Source organism: Magnolia sinica, chromosome 17 (genome assembly GCF_029962835.1).
Source record: "Magnolia sinica isolate HGM2019 chromosome 17, MsV1, whole genome shotgun sequence".
In the NCBI taxonomy this organism is placed as follows: domain Eukaryota; kingdom Viridiplantae; phylum Streptophyta; class Magnoliopsida; order Magnoliales; family Magnoliaceae; genus Magnolia; species Magnolia sinica.
In genome coordinates this window covers 46369244-46388829 of record NC_080589.1, presented here as the reverse complement: position 1 = coordinate 46388829, position 19586 = coordinate 46369244, and the positions used below count along the sequence as shown (strand labels likewise).

The 19586-nt window shown below is 41.3% G+C and overlaps 1 protein-coding gene across 4 annotated transcripts in view; it reads right to left on the bottom strand.

Moving 5' to 3' along the window:
- The window catches only part of LOC131231062 (uncharacterized protein YKR070W), a 60031-nt gene that overhangs the window by 8187 nt on the left and 32258 nt on the right, over positions 1-19586 (bottom strand). For all 4 annotated transcript variants that reach the window (XM_058227151.1, XM_058227153.1, XM_058227152.1 and 1 more), the window contains 3 exons: positions 16866-16906; positions 16573-16644; positions 16241-16430 (listed from right to left, as the gene is read on the bottom strand). In XM_058227151.1, coding sequence (XP_058083134.1) covers positions 16241-16430; positions 16573-16644; positions 16866-16906 — 303 coding nt within the window. The remainder of the gene's footprint in view (positions 1-16240; positions 16431-16572; positions 16645-16865; positions 16907-19586) is intronic.

Sequence of the window (19586 nt, the reverse complement as noted above, 5' to 3'; positions counted from 1 at the left end):
CACCATATTCATCATCATTAACACTCACCCTCAAGTTTGAGCATGGGTATCATCAATACCCAGCTTGGAATAAATATAAACAGACTAATAACAACCAAGAGCTTTAGTGAACATATCGGCAGTTGATCCTGGGACTTGACATATGGCGATGCATAGACACCACCAGCAACCTTCTCATGTATAAAATGACAATCGACCTCAATGTCTTTCATTCTTTCATAAAGGACAAGGTTATTTGCAACATGATAGATTGCCTAAACAACTACATCGGTTAACTCACTACAAAACCCAATTCCGGTAAAAACTAGCTCAAATGTGGTGTGCACATAGCTCTCTAGTCTCAACTCCATTTTAGCACTAGACCAGGCTACAACACTTTCTTGCTCTTCCATGTAACAAATTTAGTCCCACAAATGTGCAACATCCAGTTGTAGATCGCTTATCCATTCAAGAACTTGCACAGTCTGCATCAAAATACCCAATAACATGGAGATGATTTTGTCGTTCATATAAGATTCCTCAGCCTGGTTCTCCATTGAGATGTCACATAATCTAAACAACTACATCCATATGTTGGACCTAGGAGAACTCATGAACTAACTCACCACATTCACAACATATGATATATCTGGCCTAGTGATGGTCAAGTAGATAAGTTTACAACTAGTCTTTTATACGTTCTTAGGTCTTCAAACCACATCTCCTTCATCGCTAACTAGCATATGATTTGGGTCATAACACCAAGAAGGCATGTTTCTTTAAGCAAATCCAAGACATACTTCCTTTAAGATAGATTAATACTTCCTTTGATTGAGCAATTTCTATCCCAAGAATATACGAAAGATGACACAAATCTTCCATCAGAAAATGATTTTGAAGTGCTTAAGATCCCCGATCCCTCCATTATTACTATTTTCTACCTGTGACCATTGTTGTCAAAACTACGATTACAATTTAAGTCTAGTCTTAGGCAAAACAATTTGAATCCCTCTCGATGAATCCTGGGATTATATTATTTAAATCATACAATTGTGATCCCAATCTACAATTCAACTTATATTTGTTCTCTTCTTTTTTAGAATTTTAATTCACTTCCATTTTTTTGTGTTTTTAAATTGGTGGGGGCATCAAGAATCTTTTAAAACAGGTCAATTTTCTTTTTTATTCTTTATAAGAGATTAAATGATATACTCTCTTCAAACACATATTGTAGAGCTTTTCCTTATGAATTTTTCACTTAATTGGTCTAGATGCTAGATTGACTTATGACTAACCTGGAATGTTTTATAGACAGTTGTGATCATATTGACACATGTATTGTGGTAATGCTCATAATGATTTGACATGTAACCCATTTTGCTTAGAATTTGACATGACATGTATGAATCTACAAATCGTTTTGCCTAAGACTGACTTAAATCATCAATCTAAACTATGGGATTTTGACAATTATGATCATGATATATATGCCATATACAAGTTATCAATTGCCAATACCATAACATGTATTACTTTTCACATATTGATGGGAAATGGATGATTAATGAATTTTTAATTTTGATGATGTATTTATATTTTCAGTTTTTTGTTGATATTCTAAGAAAATCAGAAAAGATCAGATTTGCAATTTGATATGATTCAACCACTATTATGATTCAACCACTATTATGTATCATCAACATATACAATTAACACAATCAGCCCGGAGATAACTTTGCATATGCAAACTGCATGATCAGATTGACTCTACCATAACCCATAGGCCAATGCAACCTTATTGAACTTGTCAAACAACACATGGAAAGACTCTGCTTCAACCCATAAATCACCTTTCTTACTCACATACTTTATCCAAATCCCCTTAACCAACAAACCCAAGTGGTTGTTCCATCGAGATCTCCTTGGTGAGATCTCCATGAAGAAGCTAACAGCCTTGGGTTGACGCCTAGGTTTTTCGAGAGTAAGTGTAGAAATTGGTATAAACTCAACTCTTCCTAGCTTGGTAAATATTGCTTGCAAGGGCCACATTGTAAACCAAAGGATTGAGTATGCTTGGAAACCTTTGGCATCTAAGTCATGTGCCACATTCCATAATTCGGAGAAAATTTGCCCAAAATCTCCAAATCCACCTAGATCTTATCTCTCTTCGGACCCTTCATCCTTACAACTTGCTCAAAACTTGGTGACCGTAATCCAAGGGAATAAGAGCAATACTGAAAATGCTAGTGTATGGGTAGAAAAGTGGAACCCACGTCATCTTCAAACACTCTTGAGCTGGGAAAGAGTGAGGAAATATCTAATATCCCAAAAGAAGGTGCTATGAATGCCCAAGTGCACCAACACCAGCATGGGGTCGATCAAGTGGGAGCCTCTTCGGATGCTCATGGAAGTAACAATCGAAAAGAGAAAGCTTCTAGCCATGCGTCTAGCCTTACTAAAAGACGAGCTATCCAACCTAGCTTGTTAGCAGTAGAAGTACTCAACAAATTTAGTGTCCTATCTTATTTAGATGGTAACACTAATGTTGATGATTTACTTCCTGAAAACCTAATGGACAATATTATCCAACCTTCTCAAGGTGATCCTCCCACTTCCCCCTCTAGACCCCTTACCATTGGATGATCCTCCATGAAGATGCTTACCTAGAATGTGAGGAGTCTAAATAAGCCCTCTATGCAAAAAGAAATCAAAGATTCTATCCATACTCTTGATCTATTGATTGTTTGTATTGACGAAACCCGTATTAGGAAAAAATATTTTTATTTTGTTTGTAACTCTTTACTTCCAAATAACTGGGATTATGGTACAAATGTTGATTCTTCCATCAATTGTTAAATTTTGCTTGCTTGGAAATGCTCCATGAGCCTTGTCATTATTGCAAACTCTAACCAATATTTGCATTGCAACATTAGATCAAACCTTTTTCCGGGTCGTTTGTTATTTACTGGTGTCTATGCATCCAATGATGATTATCAAAGATCGTCTCTATGGGGAAGCATTACCCCAGCTTAGCATGGGAATCTCTGATCATTGGATTTTAGGGGGAGATTTCGATTGCATCCATTATCTCCAACAAAAGCAAGGTGGGGTTGATCCTAATATGCAGCAAGTTGAAGAATTCAAGGATTGCCTCTCCTCTTCGGGTATTGATGACCTCAAGCTCTACGTAACATCTTCTCTTAGTCCAACTCTAGCCCGGATCAGTCAAAGAATCGAATGCAGATTTGATAGGCTTCTTGCCAACTCTATCTTTATCAACTTTTTTTTACTCCTACAAGGTTGCCTACCTTCACCCGGGTTTTTCTGACCATTCTCCTATGTTATAAGAATTAGATACTGCTCAAGATGACAGGAAAAGCCCCTTTCATTTCTTTAACTACTAGTGTGGAATGGATGGTTTTTTGGAGACTCTAGCGGAGGCATGGGATGCCCATGTGGAGGGATCTCCCATGTTCATTGTAGCTACAAAGCTTAAGCGAGTAAAATCTACTCTCAAGCTTTGGGATGCCAATAAGTTCATCCACTCAAATCTATGATGCCAGATGAAAGCTTAACCTTGCTTAGATTGTGCTCTAGGGAAATCCCTCTAGCACCAATCAATGTTCGAAATATCGGTATTGCATTATGTATTGCATCCTTGGGATACAGATACGTATCGGTTATTGTCAGGCCCGTGTCCATTTCGTTCCGTAGGATCACGCGGTCCTCCTGTTCGAATTCCGGCAACCCGCGACCCATAGATTGCATTTGCGCGCAATCCTAAGTCGCGTCCTGTAAACCTGAGTCGACCCAGCCCGAGACCCATGACATTGCCACCACACCGTCGCCACGGTTCTAGCATCGCGTCTCGTGTGCCAATCCAACGTCTAGATCATGAGATGTGGGCCGCGCATGATCATGGCCGTGGACCGCACGTTGCGGGACCCACCTAACCCATGACACATTTCCCTAGGCCATTATGAGGATTACCTCACCCTAGCTATGGCTACCCTAGCTATAGCCACCCTAGCCCCTAGCCCTTGATCCCTTTCTCTTCCCCATGAGAGAATGCCTTACACCTATCATCATTGCCTAGCTAAGAGAGCTAGGCAATCATTGCATTTCCCTCTCTCTTTCACTTCTCATTTTCTCCATTGCTAGAGCTCCCAATGTCCCACCCATCTCCCAAATTTCAGCAACTTCCTCTCCTAAACCTTCCCAATCCAACCATCAAGACCACATCTCAACCATTAAACTTTGCTCCCTTGAAGCATTGGAAGCCATTGGTGGAAGTAGAAGTCCTAGATTTGAAGGTGGGTGCACTTTAGAGCTAGATTTCATCCCCTCCTTTAGATTTCTTTCTTTCATTTATTTGGGATAATGTAGGACCCACCAATCCATGGTGGAGATCCTCCATGATCTCCTAGATGTGGCCTTCGGCCCATCTTCTTACATGCATGAGCCATGGTGGGTCCACCATGATGGGTTTTTCTCTAATTCATGTCTTCTAAGGGTCATCTAAACCCCTCATTTGCATGGTGGGGATGCCATCCCCACCTCGGATTTTTATTTTGCTATGATGGGCCCATGCATGCATGGGACCCATCTTGATGTATGAATTGATGCATGTACTAGAGGGGCCCATAGTGGCGGGGCCCCTCCATCATACGTTTCTCTCTCTCTCTCTCTCTCTCTCTCTCTCTCTCTCTCTCTCTCTCTCTCTCTCCCCCTTTTTTTTGGTGTTGATGATATGTATGGCCCACCTGATGGTGTACGTGCCTTACCCATGCAGTCTAGAAATGGGACGTCCATTGTCCAACAAATCAGCCCATGTTGCTGTCCATTTTTGGGCATGTGTGGTCAGTCAGTTGCACAGGCTTGGATGGGGAAGAAAGAACAGATATTAGCTTGGTTTTTTTAGCTCTGTGGGTCATCATATGAACCCTACTTTGATGTATGTACTTCATCTATTCCAGTCCAGCAAATTGACTGTGTTGCTGGACATTGTAGGCTTGCATGGCTGGCTGGCCTTGTAAGACCGTCTGAATGGGGAAATGACCCGTATCTCTATTTGATGGGAGAGGGGTGGCCCACTGACGTGTGGACCCACCTGATGCATGCATTGTATCCACGCCATCCATGCCCGTCCATCCCTGGCCAGAAGTGGGCCCACCTTGATGATGCCTCCCATCCAGGCCTTCGGTCCGTTGGACGTCCAGGACGTCTGGATGAAGTGAAAATACAAATATCAGCTTCATTCTAAGCTGAGGTGGGCCACACGTGTGGACCCACCTTATATCCAGTCCAGGGGACAGTGGGTCCCAGCAGCTCAAGCTGCTGTTGACGTCAATAGTTCTGTGGCCCCATCACAAGGTATATGTTATATCCCCACCGTCCGTCCAGGTTGCTGGATGGTGGGACCCACCCTGCACGTGTGGGGTCCCCACCGTCCAGCTGGGAGGTGGACCCCACCAGTAATGTATGTGTTTCATCCATGCTGTGAGGGGCCAACCGTGATGTATGGGCCTTATCCCCACCAACCCACCTTAATATATGCATTGTATATCAGCACCGTCCATCTGGACGTGCTGTGGGACGAACCATAATGTATCTGTTTTATCCACGTTGTCCGACCGTAGGCCCACCAAGTTGTACGTGTTTTATCCTTGTCGTCCATGGGCTAGATGTGGGCCACCATGTTGTACGTGTTTTATCGACGTAGGCCACCATGCTGTACGTGTTTAATCAGCGTCGTCCAGCTCATGGAACCCACAATGGGATGCTTTCGTGGCCCATTGTGACGTGTTTGTGGCCCATTGATGACGCCCAACGTGATGTATTTGGGGCCCATTGATGAGGCTCATTGTGATGTATTTGTGGCCCATTGATGACACTCGATGTGTTGTATTTAAGGCCCATTTGGTGAGGCCCGATGTGATGTATGAGGCCCATATGACGAGGCCTGATGTGATGTATTTCTGGCCCATTGATGAGGCCTATTGTGATGTATTTGTGGCCTATTTGGTGAGGCCCAATGAGATGTATATGAGGCCCATTGTGATGTATGTTGGGCCCTTATGTGAGGCCATGGGCCCACTATATGTTAGGCTCTACGTGGGGCCACTCCTTGAGAGCAATGTTGGTTAAATGTCCACATTATGACCTTCCCTTAGGCCTTGTTAGGCCCATTCTCATCATTCACTAAGTGGGTTCATCTATTTGTATTAGGTTAACCCAAGATATTGGGCCCCCATTGATGTTTGCATGGTTCATCTATTTGTATTGGGTTAACCCAAGATATTGGGCCCCCATTGGTTGCTTATAGGACTACTTCCTTTTAATCTTGGAGTCCGTCTAGGACTCATTTGGGCCCCCTAGGGCATCTAACGGGCTATATAATAGTATGGAGAAGGGACCCTTTCCAGATCCTTAGGTTTATAGGTAGGACATCTAGGCCCAACCTTAGTATGAGGAGAGTTCATCATCGTCGTAGATGGATGGATCCGTGCTATCGGATTTGGTATATCCACAGTCGAGTGTCGATCTTTATTTTATGGTTTAGATCGACTGTTCATCTATGGACCCCGCCTTGTATATAGGCCAGTTATCAATACTGATTATGAGTATGTGACAGCATAGCATCAAGATACATACCTATACACATCATCTGCATGTTTTTTTTTATGAGATGTGGTTGACCATTGCATATGTCATAGGGCAGGTTGTTTATGGGACTTCGTGATAGGCGGAGTCGTCCCACATGAGCACACGATATGCGCAAGATTGATGTATGATTGGACTGTGTGACTCATGCATCTTGCACTGTGTTGTGATTGTTGTACGCCCTAGCAACATCAGGGCCATAGCCTCCACAGGCATCTCGTGGATGGCAGGTTTGGACACCGGAAATCTTCTCTTTACATGGGGCGCGAAGGATGTCCCCGGGTGAAAGTCCATAAACCTGACAGTACCGGAAGACGCTCTAACGTCGAGACCAAGTGGATACATGAGCGCATGAGGGCCGAATACCAAGAGGCTGCGTTTCCCACTGTGTCGTGGTCGGTTGGAATGAGGTGTAGCCTTACCCGCCTGAGGGTAGGAGGCAATTGCTAGGCTGAGTATGACCAGCTCGTAAATGGGTCCGCTATCGACGTGCCGGATAAATATTGGCTGACTATTGGCCAAGCGGATAGTGAGGTCTCTTTCGCTTGCACGGTTGTGCATCCAGTGTAGGGCGGCAATGTGGTGTATAGTGTATTAGACCCCGATGATTATCCAGAGAGAACTGTATTGATATATGATGCTCCAGAGATGAGCTGGACTGATGTGGATTGGTATACTTGAGCTGCATCTTACACATGACATTGGCTATGTAGGCCTTACATCGTATAGCCTTGGTACGGCCGATAGCATTCATGCCTTGCATCACATGGCCTTGGTGTGACCGATAGCATTCATGCCTTGCATCGCATAGCCTTGGTATGGCTGATTGCATTCATAGACTTACCGGTATATTCCACATTACTCTGATATTGCATTCTTAGCACGCTTATATTGCGCACACACTTTCACCACCCTCTAAGCTTTCTATAAGCTTATGCATGATTGATGCATGCAGGTGACGCCAGGAAGCAGGCGTAACTTAGCAGGAGCAGGAGCAGGAGCGTGCAGTCGAGCTTCTGGAGATTTGTTACTATCATTATTGTACTTCCTTTATGCACATCGTACCTTAAAGTTTTTTTATCATAGTGGATTTTGTAATGGAGTTCTGGTTATTATTCATGGATTATGTTTTTTGGTTATGCTTGTTATGGAATAAATTCATGCTGAAAAATCTTCCCTATAGGATCCCAGGATCAAAATCTGGTATATGGGTGTCGGGAGCCGAGAATGGGATACTACGGAAGCTGTCGGCGCCAGATTCGGCAATTGAAAATTTTGTGAGCCCGGTTTCCGAGGTTGGGGTGAGTTTGGGGTGTGACAGTTATCGTATGGGATATATCGTTTGTATCAGGTAATTTATCACACCTTTTGGGAAACATTGGGAAAAATGTTGAATTTTTCAATGAAACTTCTGAGATTGTTAAAAAAAGACCTTAATACATACTTTTCTTTAAAATGACCTTAATACACACTTTTAAATCTTAACATCTCAAAAAAGAAGTGCACATAATAGGTTCCTTTGTATAGGGTCCTAAGCTATGCATTGTCTGACTGAACTAATGCAACTATATTCAAATTAAATGCATAACATTTAGAGTGTATGTGATGATCATTTCATCAAACACTCCTAAATACTTCAAAATTAGTCTCAATTGACAACTGGTTGAAGGAAAATTTCGAAAAAAAAAATATAGAGAACATGAAGAACTAATGGATATCGAAATCAAAGCTCCAACTCCATGATTTTTCATGCAAAACATGAAGAACCAATGGATTCATAACCATTTGAAACTTATTTAACATAATTTCAACAAAAAATGGATCGAAAAGTGAAAATGTTCACCAAATCAAGCATGTGGGATATATCGGCATTGTGCATTTTGTATCGCATGGGTGGGATACAAGATATATCATTGGATATATCGGCCGATATCATCGATATTAAAATATTGACACCAATATTAATATTGAAAAGCTAGCTAAAGTGGAGCTCGATCGCCTTCAAAGTCTGGAAATGTCCATGCTTACACAAAAGGCGAGAAAAACTAAACTAAATTTGGGGGAAATAAATTCGAAATATTTATATTCCTCAGTCAAAGCTAGGGAAGCATCATCCAGAATCTGGGAAATTAATGAAAATGATGGGGTTATCTATGCCAACCAAAATAAAATCCAATGTGCTTTGGTTAACCATTTCAAGTCCACCGTTAATTCTAGTAATGGAAATGGCTCTCGAATTGATTTGGGTTTACTTGACAACCTCCAAAAGTTCTCTCTTGAGCAAAGCGAGGAGGTATGTACACCTATTGCCATATCAGAAATTGAGAATAAAATCCAGATATCGGCCGATATATCGTCGATATCGCTTGATATATCGACAATATCACGCGGAAAAAAAAAATTTTGAATCAGAAAAAAGAAAAAAAGAAAAAAGAGAGAAATCGAAGAGTACCTGTAGGCTACAGCGAAGATCGGTGATCGGAGGTGGGCCATTCGACAGGTAAATACGCTTTCCCTCTTTTTCTTGCAATTTTCTTCCATTTCTCTCTTTCTTCGCTGATTGGAGAGCGTCCGTGGAAATTTTTTCGAGATTTCGGCGAGAAATCACGCCGGATTGAGGAAACCTCGCCAGAATCTCGGAAGGCATGCGTTCGTGAAGGAGGGGGAATGGGAAGGAGAGAGGCGCGAATGGGTGAAAGGGGTCGCGCTGATGGGTTACCGAAATCGAGACGTGTACTGAGTTATTCAGACACTCGTCGTCCTGAGTAAACTTTGTTGGGCCCACTGTGAATTCATGTGATTTATCCACACCATCCATACGTTTTTCCAGATCATTTTAGCGGTTGAGCCCAAAACTGAAGTATATCAAAATCTCAAGTACACCATACCAAAGGAAACAATGGAAGTATTGATTTCCACCGTTGAAACATTTCTAAGGCCCCCGGTGATGTTTATTTGTCATCCAAACTGTTCATAAGATCACTCAGACATAGATGAATGGAAAACACAAATATCATCTTGATCTAAAACTTCTGTGGGCCCCAAGAACTTTTCAACGGTAGACTTCAATTCACACTATTTCGTGGTGTGGTCCACTTAAACTTTGGATATGATTAATTTTTGGTTTAAATCCCTAAAATTATATGATAAAGAGGATTTACGGAGTTGATACAGTGCATGAATGACGGTGGGCCCCACAGAGTTTTCTCAGTACGCTGAGTTACTCAATACGCAGTCCGCTTCCGTCAAAATGCAACCGGTGCATGGTGCATTACTCAGTACGCTCTTATGGTACTCAATAAACTCACTTGGGCCCACATTTAATGTATGTGGTCCATCCACGCCGTCCATCCATTTTTAATGATCATTTTAGATGTTGAGCCCAAAATTAAACCATATACGCAACTCAAGTAGACCACATTACAGGAAACAGTGTTGAATGAGCGGTGACCATTAAAAACGTTTTGGGAGCCATAAAAGCTTTGGATCAACCTGATATTTATTTCTTCCCTTCATCTGGGTCTTTAGGACCCAATCAACAGATTGGATGTCAAATAAACAGTACAGTGGGCCTTAGGAGGATTTTAATGGTGGATATCCAATCATTATTGTTTTCCTGTGGCGTGGTCCACCTACGATTTATATCCCTATAATTTTTTGTATCAATCCCTTAAATGATCCGTAAAAATGGATGAACGGAATGCATGAAACAAATACATTATGGTGGGGCCCACAGAGCACTGACCACTAGCATTAATGCAACTGACATTTAATGCTTTGTGCATTTTAATGCAACCAAGCTTATTATTTGGTGTGGTCCACTTGAACGTTGGATCTGCCTCAATTTTGTGCTCATGCCTTAAAATAATATGAGAAAAGGGATTGACGACTTGGATGTATAGATACATCATGGTGGGCCCGCCCACAGAACCGCCCGTTCGAAGCTAAGGATGGGCGGGGGTAGTACGCAATCCGCGTCCTGACAAGTTGCGTAGCCAAACTGGCTACTGAAGTGATGCACCATGATGTATTCTATAGGGCCCACCATGATGTATGCGGTGTATCTACACCGTCCATACATTTGGCTATATTATTTTAAGGCATGAGACAAAAAATGAGTCAGATCCAAATCTGGAGTGGACCCCACCACAGAAAATAGTGGGGAGAGGGACGCCCACCGTTGAAACCTTCCAAAGGTCCACTCTGATGTTTATCTGAAATCCAACCTGTCTATAAGTTAAGACAGACATGAAAGAAGGGAAAAAATAAATTTCAGCTTGATCGAAAACTTTTGTGGTCCTTAGAAATTTTTAATGGTGGGCGTCACTCTCTCCACTGTTTTCTGTGGTGGGGTCCACTCGAGCTTTTGATCTGACTCATTCTTTTCTCATAGCCTAAAATGATATCTCCAAATAGTTATGTTTTTATACATGACTATGATATATTTATAAATATCATACATCCAATTTAAATATAGTTGCATTAGTTCAGTTAAACATCACATAACTTAGGACCCTAGACAAAGAAAACTTATTATGTACATATTTTTTTTGAAATGTTATGATTTAAAATTGTGTATTAAAGGCTTTTTTAACAATCCTCAAAGTTTCATTAAAAATTTCAACCATTTCCTTAATGTTTCCCCATGTTTCCCAAAAAGTGCGATAAATTATGCGATACAAACGATATATCCCATGCGATAACCGATACGTATCTGTATCTCAAGGGTGCGATACATAGTGGCTCTCGAATTGATTTGGGTTTACTTGACAACCTCCAAAAGTTCTCTCTTGAGCAAAGCGAGGAGGTATGTACACCTATTGCCATATCAGAAATTGAGAATGCTATCAAATGTGCTGACCCAAACAAAGCCCTGGGCCCAAACTGTTTTAATGCCCATTTCATTAAAGTTTGCTGGCCTATTACTGGCAAAGATGTCAATGGGGCGATCCTTAGTATTTTTTTCACTTGCGAAGGATCCTAAAGCAAGTAAACACAACATTTATTGTTGTGGTTCCAAAATGTGAGGAAATCAAGAGCCCTAATGATCATGAGACCAATTTCCCTCACTGATGAAATTTACAAGATAATCTCTCGCATAATGGTCAACAGAATGAATGATGTTATGACAAGAATCATTAGTCAACCTCAATCTGCTTTCATTCTTGGTAAAAACATCTCTAACAACAACCTGTTTAGCCATGATCTCCTTCATGGAATTCATCTCAACTCTGGGCCTGCAAGGATGTGCATTAAAGTAGACCTCGAAAAATCTTTTGATTCCTTGAGATGAGATTTCATCCTTGTGGCCCTTCATGCTCTGAATTTCTCTGAGAGATGGATCTCATGGATCTCTGCTTGCATATTAAACCCAACTTTTTCTGTTATTGTCAATGGGGAAATATGTTGGTTCTTTAAGATAAATAGGGGGCTTCACCAAGGAGACCCTATCTCTCCTTTTCTATTTACTATTACTATTGAAATGCTTTCTACTTTAATATCCAAATATTGTGATGATGGGCTTATTCGCTCCCCCTTCTCAAAGGCCCACCAACTATATCTCATCTCCTTTTTGCGGATGACCCCCTAGACTTTGCTAGCGCGCACCCGCAATCAGCTATGAACTTGAAATGCCTTTTCTCCAACTTCAGTAGTCATTTAGGCCTCGGGATTGATTATCAAAAGAGTGATTTTTTTAATGATGACAGGGTGTCCCCGCCCTTTTTAAAGAGAGATTATTCCCTGCAGATGCATGCAACCATTCACAAACCATGTGCATCAGGTAAAGAATAAGGAGGGGAATGTTTTCTGCTTTGATATCCAAATGTTGTGATAATAGGCTTATTCGCTCCCCCTTCTCGAAGGGTCCACCAACTATATCTCATCTCCTTTTTGCGGATGACCCCATAGACTTTGCTAGCACGGACCCGCAATCAGCCATGAACTTGAAATGCCTTTTCTCCAACTTCAGTAGTCATCGTCGGGATTAATTATTAAAAGTGTGCTTATATTTTCTGGATCCTACCATGCTGAGGCCATGATAAAATCCATCCTTAGCATGGAAGAGGGAGATTTTCCCATCAAGTATTTAGGTCTTCCCCTCTATTCCTCCAAGCTTTGCATCAGGGATTGCCAATCCTTGATTGATAATCTCAATGGAAAGCTTAGAGGATGGAAGACAAACCTCCTCTCTTTTGTTGGTAGGCTTGAGCTAATAAAGTCGACCATTTCTAATCTCCACATCTTGTGCTCGCACGCTTTCCTTCTTCTTAAGGGTTCTACTAACTTACTGGATGCGCTAGTAGAGAGTGTGGTGTGTGTGTGTGTGTGTGTGTGTGTGTGTGTGTGTGTGAGTGATCCAGGGTTCAATCCCCAGTATTGTTACCTTTAAAAAAAAAAATGAGAATTCATAATTTCCTTTGGGGGAACTCTAAAGTTCACTCAGTTTCCTGGGAGCAAATTTGCAGGCCAAAACGTGAGGGAGGTCTAGGAATCTTGCCCGTTTAAACTTCTGGAAAAGCATACCTTCTCAAACAATTTTGGAGAATTATAACGAAAAAAGATAACCTCTAGGGGAATCAGGTCTAGCTAAAACATTTAGAGAATGAATTCATTTGGCATGTTGCAATCCCCTCTTATGCATCATGGGCCTGGCACAATATCCTTAGCATTAGGGACACAACCAAAAGGCATGTCAAATTCATGATTGGAATTGGTACTTCTACGTCCTTCTAGTATGACCCTTAGCTTGGTTACTGCAGCTTGTCTGATCGTTATGGAAGCAAGCCACTTAAGATCTGGGTATGGGTCCTTATATAAAGGTCTGCACCCTACTCATCCTCGCCAGCCCTAACTGATTTTTTTTTTTTGCAAATTAGACGAATTGCCGTTGTAGGCTTGTATCGATTGAGGATGAGGTTGTCTGGACCCTTTCCCCTAATGGCCAACTTTCTTTCAATTCTGCAATTCTTGCCTTCCATCACTTGGATACAATTGTTGAATGGGCAAAGACCTAGTAGGGTTCAAGCGAAACATTCCTGGGCACTCTATCACTGCTTGGATGGTCTTTCTAGCGAGGCTTAAAACAAAAGATATGTTGATTGCACATAATATTATTAATGGGGGCCATTGCCTCTTCTGATCTTGTCCTTTAAAGTCCATTGACAACATATTTTTTGTGTGCCCTTATGTCTGTGGGGTTTGGGAGAGAATTCTTCAAAAATTCTCCCTTATAGCTCACTTGCCCTCAATCCCTATTGCTATCAATAGCCTTTTAGAACATTGCATAGACCCTATTTCCATCTTGTTGAGCAAGCTTTGTTTCCCGGCTCTTGCTTGGAATATTTGGAGGGAGCATAACAATTGCCAATTTAACTCTACCTCCCTACCAAAGGAGATTCTTAGGTGTATTCTTGAGGTGGTAAGGTCATGTACTATATTTGTTTTGGGGCCTTCTATCACAATTATATCCCTAGAAAAAACCTTAGCGGCTTGGAACTTACCAATTGTTTATTCATCATCCCCACAGAGTGCCCACTCTTAGTGTTTTTACCCCCCTAAGCGACTCGGGTGCTCCTTGGTCTATTGCCTGTGTTAAAGATAAGTAGCAATAAGACTGGGCTCCTTTGCTTCTCACCTACCTCCAGATTCATTTGGGGAATCATCTCTAAAGTTGATAGTCAAGATTGGGCTCCTGGACGTCAACCTTGAACCTCTGCAAGACTTCCAGAAGGGCATATTCATCAAACTTAGCTTCCGACAGATTCCTCCTGCAAGGAAGGGCCCATATCACCACTCCACTGATAATGGAAAAGCAATTCGCAACAGAGACAAAGCGATTTGGAGCAAGCGGAGCAATTCTTGGAAATAAGACTTGAAGCGCTGAGTCGCCGCACCAAACGTCGACCCAAAATATATATATATATATGAAGCCCATTACCAATGACAAAAGAAATACACTTCTGAACCAAGTGCTAAGTAGCCGCAATTACTTTCCAAATGGTGGAAGCCCTATACAACGATGACCCCCTCACAAGCCACCCACTATCTTGGGTGTCGTATTTAGCAGTAACCAACTCCCTCCAAAGCCTTCCCTCTTCCACTCCAAATCTCCAGATCCACTTTCCTAGCAACGCCATGTTCATTGCCCCCAAAGGTCTAATTCCCACCCCTCCTCTAACAGGTCTGCACACCTCATCCCACTTAAGAAGATGAAATTTTCTGACTTCATTTGCGCCCTTCCACTAGAAATCATGCCTCAATTTTTCAAGCCTAGACAACACCGAGGTGGGACATTCGAAAAGGGGCATAAAGTAAATGGGCATGTTGGAAAACGTCGTCTTGATAAGAGTAAAGCGACCTCCCAAGGAGATAAAACAGCTTTGCCAACTAGTCAGTCTCCTCTCAATCCTTTCTATCACCCTGTCCCAAAGATGAGTAGCCAGCTTCCCGATACAAAGCGGAAGACCAAGATAGGAAGAAGGGAAAACCCCTGACTTGCACCCAAAAATGCTAGCAAAATTTTGAAAGTTTCCTTCTCCTCACACGTGTGATGGAATAACCTAATTTCTTGCCACATAATCTAAACAGCAGCCGTATCTCTCAGGAAAAAAAAAAAAAAAGTTCTGCTGACATTAATGGAAATCATGTACTTCTAAGTGCCACATGGAATTTCCAAGTAATTTCTAAGTGCCTGTGTACCATGCATCGCAATCTTCTAGAATATTATAGTTTTTCTCTAAAATAATTATGCATAGTTATTTTTGTAATTTTTAAGTTGAAAGTGTGCAATAATGATTCGTTTAATATCTCACGAAGTTTCATTGAAAAATTATATCATTTTCCCAATGTTTCCTCATACAATGATACATTCCCTGGAATACATTGCCTGGAAACATGCGATATTTCCCATGTATACCACTATGTTTCCGTATCTCAAGGGTGCAACATGTGGTGTGATACAGATATATAAAACATTGCTCATGAAGATAACTCATGAGTCTGGATCAATTGTTTGTCTAACCTAAGAATAGTAGGTTCCTATGCACCTGAGGCTTGTGTAAATTTTGTGATGCTTTCAGCACCCCAGTTAGAAGCTGCGTGGTGTCTAGCAATCAATAACCAGTGTTTCAGTTGAAAATTGCAATTATGAGCCACACGCTCATAACTCCAAATAAACAGCTACAGTGGAACTATTCAATGATACTGTCATTGTTTTTTTTTCTGAAATTCTACTCCAAGTAAATAAACCGATTCCAGGTACCTTGTGAAGTGCTATTCACCTGAACATGCTATTTTTATTTTTATTTTACCTAGGAATAATAGGTTCTTAAGCACAACAGACTTGCATAAGTTTTGTTATGTTTCCAGCACCTTCAGAATCAGTGTAGTGTAACAATCAACTACCAGTGTTTCATTTGAAAATGTACGGTTCAATGATACCATCATCTTTTTCCTGAAATTCTAACCTGAATAAGTAAACATCCCGATTCCAATTCACTTGAAATCTAGCAGCATATGCAATGGAATTCTAGCTAAACGAAGAAAAAGAAAAAGTAGAGATTAAACAGGGGATTTACAAGTTATGAAACACAGAAACCTGAATGTCCCTGCCCCAATCAACAGGATCACTAACAACAAATGCTGCTTGAACTTCCTCTGAGAAAACATTGAATCTCGGGTGCATCGCCTTCGTATCAAATGCCTGCTTGCTTCCCCAAGTCTTATGCTGAGCAAGGGGATCAATGTCATTGAAATAGGATGCATACTCATCGATCGAAAGAACTTTTCTGCAAAATACATATAAATGTCAAAATCAAGACACAATGCACTTCAAGGCCTGCCAGTAACATATTATGCAATATTTTTCAATAAAATCTCACTGAAAAATCAGGAAGTAATGAAATCGGGATAACCGGACTAAAACCTTACTTAAATCCATATTCAGACATCACCGCAGCGGGTTCACCTTTTCCAGTGGCAATAATGAGTTCGTTCTCAAATCTGCAACAAGAAAAAACCTTTTATGAACAAAATAAAATGGTGAAGACGGTTCCCAATTCCATAGGTAGATAGAACTGATGCTCACTGGTCAACCTGACAGAGATATAACAGATTGCAGTACTGCATAAATACCTTCTGATGATCAAACTATTTTCCAGTTATGATCTTAATTCAAATACTTGAAGGCAATTGATTTAAAAAATAATAATTTTTTTGTATACCTATTCACCAGATCTTTGAAAGGCGAATGACCCTGTACAACCTGCACCAGAATCAAGGTTTAAAAAAACGCATGAATTATCAAGTATTCAAACAACAGTCAGGATAAAGACACAAAATGAGAAATTTTGATCATGATTTTTTTTTAAGGATCATTGAATTTTATTAAAAGAGAAGATGGCGAGACATCATCACAATATAAAGACGCAACTGATACAAGAAAAAGCACCCCAAGCCCTTAACAAGGATACAATCCACTCCTCGTTTACATTTGCCACCCTGGCCCATTCAAGAGCGTTATTCTTGGCCCAAAGAAACATCACTTCAGGATTGCATTTACTGTTCCGGAAGACTTGATTATTGTGCTTGCGCACACCACCCACAACCCTGCGCAAGGGAAGAGGTTCCTTGACAATATCTTGAGCTTTCCACCCTGTCCCTGCTGGTCCAAACCCTGATGAGATGAAAGAACCAATGTCTAGAGAGGCTTTACTCAACTTCTCCATTTTTATTTTTATTTTTTTGAATATTGAACTTTATTAAAAGAGAGCCAAAGGCAACCCTAGCACAAAAGAAAACAAAGCAGGAAAAAAAAACAAAAAAAAAAAAGAAAAGGAAACAAAAACTATTAAAACCAACCATGCAACTCGAGACAAAGGCACAAAAGAAAACAACAAAACAAAGGAAACAAAACGCTCTAAAACTAACTGTAAATATTTTGGATTGAATGCCCTCATTGTGAGGTTCCTCTGTTTATATAGAAACTCTAGGCTAATTACAAGGCTGAATTGCAGCCATTAACATCAATCTAGGCTAACAAACAAGGAAACAATAACTGTACAAGATATATACAATCAGTAACTGTAAGAAGATATATACAATCATGCCATAAATAGATGACCTAATTATGGCTAAATATGCTACCCCGATTGACACAATCATGCCATAATTAGATGACCTAATTATGGCTAAATATATGCTGTCCCGATTGACATCCCCCCTCAAATTGATGTTGGTCGATCAAGAAGCATCAATTTGACCACAAGGAACTGATGGCACTGTCGTGTCATGGCCTTGGTAAACACGTCAGTTATCTGAAGGTCAGTGGAAACATGAGGAAGAGAAATGATACGAGTGTCTAAGGCTTCCCGAATAGAATGACAGTCCACCTCAATGTGCTTCGTTCGTTCATGGAAAAAGGGATTAGCAGCAATCTGAATGGCACTAGTATTATCAACATGGAGAGGTGTAGGATCAGACTGGGAAAAACCAAGCTCAGCCAGAAGCCCACGAAGCCAGACAATATCAGAACAAGCAGCAGACATAGCACAGTATTCGGATTTAGTAGAAGATATAGAAACACGAGGATGTTTCTTACTCTTCCAAGAGATCAAGGAATCACCAAGAAACATGCGCCAGCCTGTGACAGACCGTCGAGTATCAGGACATCTAGCCCAATCCGTATCACCATATGCAACAAGGCGAACAGGAGAGCCGGTTGGGAAGAACAACCCACAGCTAAGGGACCCTTGAAGGTATCGGATGATACGACGAACGGCAGCCAAATGTAGATGGCGTGGAGTCTGCATGAACTGGCTAACCTGCTGGACAGCGAATGAAATATCAGGCCGAGTAATAGTCAAATAGTTCAAACTGCCTACCAACTGTCGAAACAGAGTAGAAACAAACAGGAGATCACCCTCCTCACGACAATACTTCGTGTTTACTTCTAGAGGAGTATCCACAGAAGAAGTATCCTAAAGACCAGCTAAAGAATCAAATCCTGTGTGTACTTATGTTGATTCAGAATGATACCAGAAGGATCCGTGTGAACTTCCAACCCCAAGAAGTATGTAAGAGGACCAAGATCCTTCATATGAAACGAGGCCTGAAGATGCTGCTGTAGATGAGTGATCAAGTTTGAATCCGTCCTGGTGATAACAATATCATCAATGTAAACAAGAAGAAGAACAATACCAGCAGAGGTCTTACGAAGAAACAAAGAGGAGTCATATTGACTTTGCTCAAAGGAAAACTGAAGCAAGGTAGACCGGAACATATCAAACCATGCCCGGGGAGCCTGTTTCAACCCATACAAAGATCGCTTCAATTTACATACATCAAAAGAAGAGGAGGTCAAGCCAGGCGGCAGGGCCATGTAAATTTCCTCCTTAAGATCACCATGAAGAAAGGCATTTTTAACATCTATTTGATGAAGTGGCCAACCTTGGGACGCTGCAATAGAAATAACCATTCACACTGTAGTCATCTTGGCGACTAGAGCAAAGGTCTCCTCATAGTCCACCCCATATTCCTGTCTGTTACCAAGTGCAACTAACTGGGCCTTATAGTGATCCAAAGTAACATCAGAATGCAGTTTAATCGAGTAAACCCATTTACAACCAATGGCTTTAACATTCACCGGACAAGGAACAACATCCCATGTGTGATTGTCCTGAAGAACCCGAAGTTCTTCGGCCATCGCCTCACGCCAACATTCATGCTTAATAGCCTCGGAATAACATGATGGAATTGAAATAGAGGACAAAGTAGCATGAAGAGATGTATGAGAAAAGTCATACCGATCAAGAGGACGAGAGACTCTAGTAGACCGACGAGGAACAATGTCAGAACCCGGATCAGCCGCAGAAGGAACAGTCTGAACAAGCTCAGATGTCGGGTCAGGCTCAGGAAGGGGCAAAAGTCGGTTGTCAGCGTTCATA